Consider the following 11,667-nt stretch of genomic DNA (forward strand, 5'->3'; position numbering starts at 1 on the left):
GGATCCAGTGTCCTCATCTCTAAAATGGGGACAATAACGACCACCTCACCAGGCTAATATGAAGATTAAATGAGATCAGGCATCATGTGCATTATACAAATGGTAGCTGTATTATTATAACTCATTGCCTGGCACACAGCTTAATAAATCGTTATTTGTGGAATTAACGAACCCCCACTTCTGTCCCCATCAGTGTCCTTGTTTTTTGGGGGCAACAGTAGGTATAACAAAAAGAAGAATTGGGGGCAGATAGGTTGGGGGATTGGGAGATGGGAGAGAAGGGCTCTCTGGCATCGTTGGGAGCTAGCTGTTCCAGCAGCATCTGGAGCTGGGCTGGAGGCGGTGCAGGCGTCCTCTCTGTCTCATCCCTGTGACCCACCTGTGCCATCCTCCTCCTCAGTTATGTCAGGCAGCAAGGAGAGGCGCGGCTGGGCTCCACCTCTGCACTGTGGCCCTCCGAAGCTGCCAGGCCCGCCGGCACACACTAAGTGCGCCCAGAATGCGGGGTGGCCAGGGGCATAAATGTTGAATGAATGAGGATGGAATGAATGAACGGATGGACGCATGAATGGAGGTGGGATGGAAGCGTGAAGTGGGAGACGAGAAGAAACGAGCGTCTCCCTCCGCCCTGCGGGTCTCGGGGCTGGAAGACACGGAGCCAAGACCGTCTGGGGGCTCCCACCCCGCCCTGCCCCTCCCGCCGGCCCTCCCTTCCCGCAGCGCGCAGCCCGGCGGAGCCCGCGCCGAACCACAGCCCGCGCAGTTGCCGGGGTTCGCGCTCAGCCCCGCGAGCCCAGGCAGCGCAGCCTAGGGAGGGGGCTGCCCCGGCCCCCTCCCGCAGCCCCGGCCCCCAGAGGCTCGGCCTTCCTCGTAGGAAGGCGAAGTCCCCGATGCCAGGTCCGGGTACCAGCAGCCGAGAACACCCGGGTCCCGGAGCCAACAGGTGCGGGGTGTGGGGGACCCCCAGGCCCGGGATGGGGGTTCCAAAGGACCCGCGGCGAGGGATGGGAGGAGCCAAGAGTCTCGGGGGGTAACCTGGGTGCTGGGAGACTGGCTCCTCGGCCAGCGCTGCTCTCCTCCAGGCAGGCTCCGAGTGCCCTCGCTCCCCGTGCCTTCCAGGAGTCCCCCGCAGCCCCCGAGGTGCAGGAAGGTCCCGTGGACGGGGCGGGCCTGCCGGAGTTCAGTGGGGTATGAAGGCGTCCCCTCACCCTCCCCAGGGGTCTCCAGGGATCCGCAACCCTCCGGCACCCGGCCGGGGTCGTCTTAGCCCAGCAGGGGGAAGGAGGGGCTGAGTGCGGGAGGAGGGAGGGGCGGGGAGCTGGGCTGGCTGGATTTATGAATGGAGAGCGGCCCGCGCGCCGGAACAGCGCCTCCTGGCGGCCGTCGGGGAGCGTCGCGGCCCTGGGGACCCAAAGGGGGCTTCTTAGCGGCCTGGACGCTCCCCTTGCTCCCAAGGGGTCGTCAGTCCCTCCGCGCACCACCCACATTGTGTGTGTGTTGTATGTGTGCGTGTGCGCGCGTGCCCACCGGAGGGTCTGGCAGGTATGGCGGGTGGGGCTTGGGTCTCTTAACACCTCCTTTGGCCCATTTTCCCAACCCAAAGTTAAAGCTTGTGAACTGGCTCAAGAAATATTTGCAATCGGGATGGCTTATCCTCTCAAATCTATGGTGTTTGATGGGTTCGAACAGACCTGGCTTAGGAGCTTTGTGACCTTGAGCAAGAGACTCAGTCTCACTGAGCTTCCCTCTCATCTGCAAAGCAGGGTACCCTAATAATGGTAACCCGAAACGTCCCCTAAACTACCTTCTTGTACCAGGTTCTTGGTGAAGCACTTGGCACGCATCGGAGCTCATTACTCCTCATCCCGGCCCTGTAAGGTAAGTAGGGCTGTCACCCCATTAGACAGATGGGGAAGCCGAGGCTGAAAGAGGCCAGGTAAGCTACCCAAGGCAACTGATGTGGAATTGGGATGCAACTCAGGTCTGTCTTCTTCCACCAATTTCATGACTGTGAGAATTAAGAGGGAACTTATATGCAAAGCACCTGGCACACTCCCTAATTTCCTTCCTTCTCTCTCCACTCTCTCCTTTCCTTCCTCCCTTCAGGAAGTTTGGGGCTGAGATCCAAAAAGAACTGGGTGCAAGCCTCCAGGCACCCTGAGGGGAGTGGGCTGCGGGCTGGCCCAAGTTCCCTCCTCCCCCTCTGCAGAGCCTAGGATGCCCCTCCGCCGCAGCAGCTCCTGAGCTCATGGAGCCCTCAGCCACCCCAGGGGCCCAGATGCGGGTCCCCACTGGCAGCAGGGAGCCATCTCCTGTGCCTCCAGACTATGAAGACGAGTTTCTCCGCTACCTGTGGCGCGATTATCTGTACCCAAAACAGTACGAGTGGTTCCTCATCGCAGCCTATGTGGCTGTGTTCCTCGTGGCCCTGGTGGGCAACACGCTGGGTAGGTCCAGCGCTTGCCCTTCAGTGCTGCTGGCTTTCCCTGGGGATTGAAGGCGGGGGGGTGTATGTGGGGAGGGGCTCGCTGATTGGGCAGAACTAGGATGGGTGTGGCTCTGCCATCAGCTTCACCTCACCCCGCTGCACCCTGCAGTCTGCCTGGCCGTGTGGCGGAACCACCACATGAGGACAGTCACCAACTACTTCATCGTCAACCTGTCCCTGGCTGACGTTCTGGTAACTGCCATCTGCCTGCCGGTCAGCCTGCTGGTGGACATCACTGAGTCCTGGCTGTTCGGCCATGCCCTCTGCAAGGTCATCCCCTATCTACAGGTGAGCTCTGCCCAGGCACCCCTCACCACTCCTTGTCACACCTGTACAAAAACGACGGCCTTGCGTAGGTCTCAGTGACCCTCAGACTTGCCTTTCAGACAGGTCAGTGGCTCGTGACCCCTGAAGTGTCATCCTCTGCTGCTAGCAAGGGCAAGCCACCAGATCGGACACTCCAGGACACAGACACAACCCCACACAATCACAGAGATCCCCTCCTGGTCACAGCCACAGACGTATACATAGGCACGTGTGGACACACAGAGTCACCTCCAGGTACACAGGCACACAGTCAAGGAAAGAGGCATCAGCCCACAGTGACACATACACAACACCCTGGGCCTGCTCCCCAATCCCAAAGGGGCAGACGTGAGGAGCCTGATGGAAACAGCCTTCTCCTCTCCCTCCTGCACTGGCCAGGAAAGACCCCAGTGGCGGAAACCAGGATGTCCAGATGGGGTTAGTGGGGTGGAAGAAGGCTTCTCTCAGTTTGTATCCTGTGATCCACTTCCTGCACCCCAGAGGGCAGGGGGTACCCCTAGAGGCAATGCCTACACACCTGTGGCCCAGACTCATCTCCGTCTCCCAGAATGAGGGTTTCTTCCTAACAGCCTGGGGTAGGGATTGCATTCCATGGCAGAGATAAATGCCTCTTGGATTTCCCAGTTTTGAGGCTTCCCACTCAACCGGTTAACTCTGGTGACCCTGAGCATAAAGACAGATGGATGAGGGAATTCTGTGCCTGTTTCCTCATCTGTAACAGGGGGGCAAGAGCACTTACTTTGTGGGATTGCCATGAGGATGAAGAGAACAGTGCCCAGCACACAGTAAGTTACATAGGTACAAGTTATTATTCACCCGAGGGGTCCACCTACCATGTGCCAGCTCTGAAGCTGGACATTGTTTACACATGATTTCACTTACTCGCACAACAATCCTGCCAGGTAGATGGTATAAACCCATTCTGTAGACAAGGCTCAGAGACGGCGAGTGACTTGCCCACATTTACACAGCCAGTAAGTGGTGGAGTCAGGATTTGCACTGCCCTGCACCTGCCGTCAGCCTCCTCACTCACCTACTCTCACATCTCTGGGTGGCCCCCAAAATGACTGACATTGTGTCCCCGTGGGGCAGGCCGTGTCCGTGTCAGTGGCAGTGCTGACTCTCAGCTTCATCGCCCTGGACCGCTGGTATGCCATCTGCCACCCACTATTGTTCAAGAGCACAGCCCGGCGGGCCCGTGGCTCCATCCTGGGCATCTGGGCTGTGTCGCTGACTGTCATGGTGCCCCAGGCTGCAGTCATGGAATGCAGCAGTGTGCTGCCCGAGCTAGCCAACCGCACACGGCTCTTCTCGGTCTGTGATGAACGCTGGGCAGGTAATGGTGGAAGCCTCAAGCAGGTATCCCCTCAGGTGGGCACTTCGGGAGCACGTACCCCAAGGGCAAGCATCTAGCAGGGTCCCTTCCAAAGTGGGAAATCGCAGGGCAGGTATTTCCCCAGGGGACACCCTAGAGTGGCTCCTACCAGGGATACTCCCAGGGTGGGTGCCTCCCCTCATGCAGATATCTGCTCTAGTGTAGACATCCTTCCAGGAGGGATACCCCAAGTTGGACAACTCCAGGGTCTCTGTCTGTCATGGTGGTTGTATGGGGTCCAGCTGCCCCTAGGCCTTGCTTTGACCCTAGTCAGGACAGGGTGGCATTGCTAACCAGGGAAGGGTGGGGCTCGCGGATTGGGCCTGACTCTGCATCTCTTGACCCCTGCAGATGACCTATATCCCAAGATCTACCACAGTTGCTTCTTCATTGTCACCTACCTGGCCCCACTGGGCCTCATGGCCATGGCCTATTTCCAGATATTCCGCAAGCTCTGGGGCCGCCAGGTGAGGCCCACTCTGGTGTCACTGTGTGGGCTGGGGGTGGGGGTGCTACTGGTCTGAGTAGACAGTCCTCTGCCATCAGCACGTGCCATCTTGGCTGCAACCAAAGAGAGGGGAAGCCCAGAGACACGTCAAACTCAAGGCCAAAAGCACCAGTGGCTACCCTGGAATGGAATAGTAACACATCCTTCTAATATTAGTGGCTGCTGTTTATTGAAGTATCTACTCCCAGATAGTCTTGCATCCTCTTAGCCACCATATATTACCCACATTAAATATATGAGAAAACCGAGACCCAGAAGATCAACGTAACTTCCCCCAAACCACTCAGCTAGTGAGTAGATCAGGAACTAAAGCCCAGATCCGTGAGCTTCCACTGCTGAGTTTAGTACCACTGCAACAATAATAATAGCAACTCCGTGTTGCTTGCCAAATTAGGCACTTTGCATCCAGTGTCTTAACAACTTCTAACAAAAGAAGCAACGTTACCCACGTCACAAATGCCAAATAAGGGCAACCAACTTGCCAGATTCAACAGCAGCAGAGCCTTCTGGTTCCAGGGCCTGTCTTCTTTCCTGCATTACAGACTGACCCTCGGTGGGTTTCCTCGGTTTTTTTGGGGCAGGGGTGCTCAGAGGCCCTTGGCCTAGTGAGTGGGAGTCCTGGACTGGTGTCTGGGCGGTAAGAAAAGGCAGGCCAGAACATGACCAGGCTCAGGAAGGGACTCTCACACCTGGAGACGTCACCTACATTCCACAGGAAGTACTGGCTTGCGCCCAGGCCATGCCGGGCAGTGGGTGGGGACATGGACTGGCTGTGACCCAGGTCCTGCCTTGGAGGAGCACCCAATCCAGCAGGGCCCTTCCTGGTTGGCCAGCCCTGCAGTCCACCAACACTCATCACCTGCTCCCCACAGAACCCCCAGCCAAGCAGGACACAGGCACGATCCTCCTCATTTGACAGACATGAAAGCAAGGCTTAGAAAGGAAAATGAGGTGGCCAAGGTCACATAGCTCACAAATGTCTGAGCTGGCTCTACACCCACGTTTCCAGAACTCTAGCCCCATGCCCCTCTGTGGTGGGTGATTCGAGTGTCCGGTGGCAGGAGAGGCTTCTCCAGGAGCCCAGAACCACTCCAGGCTTATAGGCACTGGTCCAGGCCATTCCATGCTGCCCACCTGCCCACCCCTTGCCCAGAGCTCCTCACAGTCTGGTATGACCCAGAGGAGGCACAACTCACCCCCACCCCTACTCTCAAAGACAGTGTTGGAGATTTAGGGAGGATGGATGGGCAGTTGAGAGGATGTGGCCTGGGGCCTTGTCAAGGGTCCCCACCTCTTTGAGTCTTAGTTGCCTCATCTATCCCTAAGGACCAATAATATCTTTCCACAAGGCATGTTGTAGGGGGTTTCACAAAGAGCTAATGGAAAATGAAAGTCTAGGCTGGGCACAGTGGTTCACACTTGTAATCCCAGCACTTTGGGAGGCTGAGGCGGGCGGATCACCTGAGGTCAGGAGTTCAAGACCAGCCTGGCCAATGTGGTGAAACCCCGTTTCTACTAAAAATACAAAAATTAGCCCGGTGTGGTGGCACACACCTGTAACTCCAGCTACTCGGGAGGCTGAGGTTGAAGAGAGCCAAGGTCGTACCATTGCACTCTAGCCTGGGTGACTAGAGTGAAATGCCATCTCAAAAAAAAAAAAAAAAGAAAAAGAAAATGAAAGTCTATCATTCACCCTCAAGTCCAGAGTGTTAGTCTTTATCATAAACATCAGATTCCTTCCTCTCGCAAAGGTTGTATCCCTTTGCCCATCTCCACCCTGCCCAGGGTCCAGCCTGGAGTGGGCCCCACAAAAGGCAACCACCCTCCCAAGGTGCTATACCCACCGCTGCTGTCTTTATGTGTGCTGGACAGATTCCCGGCACCACATCAGCACTGGTGCGAAACTGGAAGCGCCCCTCAGACCAGCTGGGGGACCTGGAGCAGGGCCTGAGTGGACAGCCCCAGCCCCGGGCCCGCGCCTTCCTGGCTGAAGTGAAGCAGATGCGTGCGCGGAGGAAGACAGCCAAGATGCTGATGGTGGTGCTGCTGGTCTTTGCCCTCTGCTACCTGCCCATCAGTGTCCTCAATGTCCTTAAGAGGTGAGAGCCTGGGGTATGGTTGGGGTGGGGAGAAGTTTGAGGTTGGGGAAGGAGCTCTCCTTGCTTGGGAGAAAGACCTGGCTCCACCCCTTCTCCACTATGTGACCTTGGGCAGGCCATTTCTCTTCTCTGAGCCTCTGTCTCCTAGGGCTATTGTGAAAATTTATTCACTTAATCATCACATTTTAGGGGGTTGGAAATACAGTGAACAAGTGCACAAGACAGACAAAGTCCCTGCCTTCATGGAGGCTGCATTCTAGCGGGAGAGAAGGGAAGTAAATAGAAAAATCAATGTATATTATAATGTCAGGAAATGACAACTGCTGGGAAGAAAAATAAAATAGGACAGAGAGTGACAATGACAAGGGTTGGTGGGTTTTTGCTTTTGCTTTAGATATAATGGTTTAAAAAAGCAGGAGGCCAGGTGCATTGGCTCACGTCTGTAATTCCAACATGTTGGGAGGCCAAGGAGGGAGGATCGCTTGAGGCCATGAGTTCAAGATCAGCCCGAGCAATATAATGAGACTTCATCTCTACTAAAATTCAAAAAATTAGCCGGGCATGGTGGCATGTGCCTGTAGTTCTAGCTACACAGACTGAGGTGGAAGAATAGCCTGAGTCCAGGAGGTTGAGGCTGCAGCGAGCCATGATTGCACCGCTGCACTCTAGCCTGGGTAACAGAGCTGTCAAAAGAAAAAAAAAAAAAAAAGCTTTTCCAAGGAAATGACCTCTGAGCAGAGACTTGAAGGAAGTGAGAGAGCTAACCATGCATGTGTCTGGAGGGACAGCAAAAGAGGGTCACAGGGCGCCGGGGAGAGAATGCAGGCTATCGGACAGAAGACAGTCTCACTTTGAGACTGTGCTTGGCCACCTCCTGGTTGTGTGATCTTCGGCATGTCACTTTACTTCTCTGAGCCTCAGTTTCCCTAATAGAAAAATGGATGATGTCTATGACTCATCATGTTGCTGTGAGGATGGATGAGAAAGTGGATGGGAAGCCCTAGGGGATCCAATGGCCAGGAGGCTAGAGATGCCCATCGCGGTGCTTGATACCCTCCATGCTTGAGAACCCCAAAGCCTGGCCAAGACCTCAGGTACAGAAGGCAGGAAATGTGGACGGAAGTGGGCAGCAGGAACTCTTGCCCTTTACAGCTCAGGTTCTGTGAGCAGCACTCCCCCAATACACGCGCACACAGCTACTCCACTTCTGACGCTCCTCTACCCTGGGCCTAGGGTGTTCGGGATGTTCCGCCAAGCCAGTGACCGCGAAGCTGTCTACGCCTGCTTCACCTTCTCCCACTGGCTGGTGTACGCCAACAGTGCTGCCAACCCCATCATCTACAACTTCCTCAGTGGTGAGCAGGCTGGGGATGCAAACTCACTGAGGGTGGCCAACAGTCCACATGACAAGTCTCCCCATCCCCAAGCCAGGGCCCAAATAAAGGACGGTGGGTGAGGATGTATCTGCTGTGGGCACAGTGATCCTGCTCTGGGGGGACCCACCCCGAGGAGCCCTGTCCTGAGTGGGAGATGGGCCACACTCCCCACGGTGGCTGGCACCCAGGATCCAGTTGTGCAGATTCTGCAGACCAGTGAGTGAGTGGAAGGGCAGGGGCTAGGTCAGTTCACCCCCCACTCCCACCACGGGTGCAGGCACAGCAAGACCTCCAATCAGCACAGGCAGAGGAGTCCACCCTCCCCAGAGGGAGTCAGACCTGTGGGAGGAGGGCCCTGGAGCCCCTGCCTAAGGAAGGATTGCACAGTCCAGGTGTCAGGGCTAAAGGAGGGTCACTGGCAGATAGGCCAGGCCCAGGAAAGGGCTTCCCCCGCTCAGCTAGACACACTGGCAGAGCGACCAGAATCTCAGGGGTTGTCCCCTCTGGAAGTCTTCCTCCCCTGCCGCTCCCGCTCCCACTCCCACTCCAGGCCTCTCCTCTCTGCTGTCCCAGTGCCCACTCCCTCCCTCTACCTCCCAGTCTCAGGGTGGTAATGGCCCTGAGGCTGAGCTCAGCAGAAGTGTGACTCACCAGCCCTCTGACTTTGGGACTAGACTTCTAAAGAACAGGTCCAGATGACTGTTCGAGCCTGGACAGAAATAATCTTTGAGGAACTATTAAAAGGTTAAAGAAGGGATCCGGAGTCAATAGTATAACCCTCATTGAGACTCAAGAATTACTCAACAAGGCTGGCTGCGGGTTTCCAGCTCAGAAAAGAGAACAGAAGATGAGCTCTGTGGGGAGGGGAGGGCAGACAGACTTACTGATACATATGCCTTTGTTTGGCCTATGTTTACTGAGCACCTACTGTGTGCCTGGCCCTGTGCTGGGCACCAGAGAGGCTGGCAGGCTAATGACACATGATCAAAGGGGCTTCAGCCTGACAAAATCTGTTTCCGTGGTATACTTGGGCTGAACAAGGTGGTGTGGCGGTCCCTCCTTCCCTCCTCCCCCTTGAGAAGAGCTTTGGAATTAGAATTGGGTTCAGCTTCTGGCTGGGTGGCCTTGGGCAAGCCACTGTACCTATGTGCATCTCATCTGTGAAGTGAGGATAAAGGACTCCAGTCTTTCAGGGTGCTGGGATGCTCTGGGGAACAGAGGCTGAGGCGCCCGGCACAGCGTGACTGCCAAATGCAAAAGGGCTGCTGCCACTGTCATTTTCATCATCAAAGGGCAGAGAGGGCACAAGCCTAGCAACAGATAGTGACCCCCATGTACACACCAAGGAGAGCAGAGGTGACCTGAGGCCCCTGAGCCAGACACCACGTTTTGAGCCAGCCTCTGAGCCAGAGTGCAGTCAAGGAATCAGATGGCAACTGCGTCTCTCCTTGGGAACCCGCTCCAGGGCCTCTGTCCTCTCTCCCTGGCGGTGCTGAGGTTGCCTCAGGGCTCTCCCTCCCAGCTCTATCCCTCCCTCCCTCCCCGCCTCCTCACAGGCAGCTTGGCTGGAGCTGCGTGGGTGTCCCTGGGCTCAAGGCCCCTTCCTGCTGCATCTGTCTCCTTATGGCTGTGTCTTTTGTCTCCCAACCAAGGCAAATTCCGGGAGCAGTTTAAGGCTGCCTTCTCCTGCTGCCTGCCTGGCCTGGGTCCCTGCGGCTCTCTGAAGGCCCCTAGTCCCCGCTCCTCTGCCAGCCACAAGTCCTTGTCCTTGCAGAGCCGATGCTCCGTCTCCAAACTCTCTGAGCATGTGGTGCTCACCAGCGTCACCACAGTGCTGCCCTGAGCGAGGGCTGCCCTGGAGGCTCCAGCTCGGGGGATCTGCCCCTACCCCTCATGGAAAGACAGCTGGATGTGGTAAAAGGCTGGGGCTTCAGTCCTGGGTTTCTGCCTGTGTGACTCTGGATAAGTCACTTGCCCTCTCTGAGCTTGTGTCCCCTAAGCAGGGTTGATGTGAGGATTAAGCATGCTGAAGCAAGTGGAAAGCTCCCTGTAAACTGTGAAGTGTTGTGGACACGATTATTGTTGTACTTCTCTCATTTGGCCATACCCCACAGTATAATCTGTCCCCATCATCCTTCCAGAGCTTGGCCATCCTCCTAAAGACCGCTTTCCTACCCAATTACCGGCCTTCCCTAGAGTCTGCCCTAAAGGTCCCAACAGGCATTTCCATCTGGTTCCGTGGCTCCCTGAAGCCCAGGGCTGCGCTTGGCCAGCTCTTCTGATGCCTGTGTGAACTAATCTGGGCCCAGCCTTTCTCCAGTGGGCCACGAGCGCAGCCCCACCCTAACCAGGTGCCAAGGGCACACACCACAGACCTGACCTTGTTGGCTTTGTGGTGTGATAAAACACTCTCCATGGCCACTTGGCACAGAGGCCAGCAGCCCGAAGCAACTGTAATTAAAGCCTGGCACTGAATGTTCCCTTTCCTTGTCATTGCACAAAATCTGTGCTGCTGAGGTTAGGAACAGAAGAAGGTGGGGAAGCTAGGGGGAGGGAAGACAAGAAGGCACTAGAATGCTCTTATCTGCTGACCTCCCACCCCCACCACACGGGATCCAAGATGGACTCAGCCAGGCCTCGGCACATGTGGTGCTGTCTCCTCATGCGGTGCCAATCCTGTGACGCCAGAACCTCGCCCCTCGACACAGCTGTCTGCTCACAGGCCCAATGGCCTGGGGAAGGTAAGGGGGGCCGGGTGGGCAGATAGTGGGTTAATGGGCTGATTTACTGTTATCCTCATCTTCTTGGAAACCAAGGCTTGCGTCTATTTTCTATGAACTCACAGGATAGAAAGAGAAAGCCACAGACTTGGCCAGACATGCTCCGTCTGCCACCGAGATGATTTTAAGGCTGCCAAAGGCTCTGAGCCTTGTTGCCAGAGCAGGACGTGGAGCGCAGTCTGAAGTGCTACTCTGCTGAGAGGAACAAGGACATCTGGCAGGGGCTAGCTCTGCTATGCACACCACCAGGTCTGCTTAACTTGATTAATGGAGCTGTGGGCTCCCTCTGACCTCAACCGTCAAGAAGGTGGGCAGAGCCTTGGTGCTGCCAGGGGCCCGGCCCAGGAGTGTTGAAGCACTGCTCATCCTAGGCACCCCGCTTTACCCAGAGCAGGTGGAATGTGTGGCCTAAGTATGCCACCTCCTCTCCACACGACTTACCAGCCCAGCTCTCTGTGGACGGCGCAGAGCTCCAGCTGCTGCCACGATGGGTTCTCCTGCCCATTCCACACTCCCACTGGGCCATAGGATCCAAAGCGGTTGGCACAGTGCGTAGGCAGGCTTGGAGGTGAGTGTGCAGGATGAGGTGTGACAGCTGGCCCCCAAGCTCAGAACCAACCAACCATGCTCATAAGATCAATCCAGGTCTTGGGCTCCTCAGCCTCAGCTGAGCACAAAGGTGAGAGACTACAATTGGCACCATCGGGTTTCAGC

General features: G+C 56.2%; 2 protein-coding genes across 2 annotated transcripts in view; one reads left to right on the forward strand and one right to left on the reverse strand.

Moving 5' to 3' along the window:
* FABP3 (fatty acid binding protein 3) overlaps positions 1 to 11,667 on the reverse strand; it is a 263,378-nt gene that overhangs the window by 226,775 nt on the left and 24,936 nt on the right. The window lies entirely within an intron of this gene.
* HCRTR1 (hypocretin receptor 1) lies at positions 1,664 to 10,016 on the forward strand. Its single transcript, XM_050796827.1, has 8 exons — positions 1,664 to 1,878; positions 2,107 to 2,447; positions 2,598 to 2,776; positions 3,908 to 4,151; positions 4,542 to 4,657; positions 6,571 to 6,797; positions 8,031 to 8,152; positions 9,826 to 10,016. Exons 2-8 carry the CDS (start codon positions 2,249 to 2,251, stop codon positions 10,014 to 10,016), a joined length of 1,278 nt encoding a protein of 425 aa, XP_050652784.1. The 5' UTR covers positions 1,664 to 1,878; positions 2,107 to 2,248.

This window comes from Macaca thibetana, chromosome 1 (assembly GCF_024542745.1).
Source record: "Macaca thibetana thibetana isolate TM-01 chromosome 1, ASM2454274v1, whole genome shotgun sequence".
NCBI classification, from domain to species: Eukaryota; Metazoa; Chordata; class Mammalia; order Primates; family Cercopithecidae; genus Macaca; species Macaca thibetana.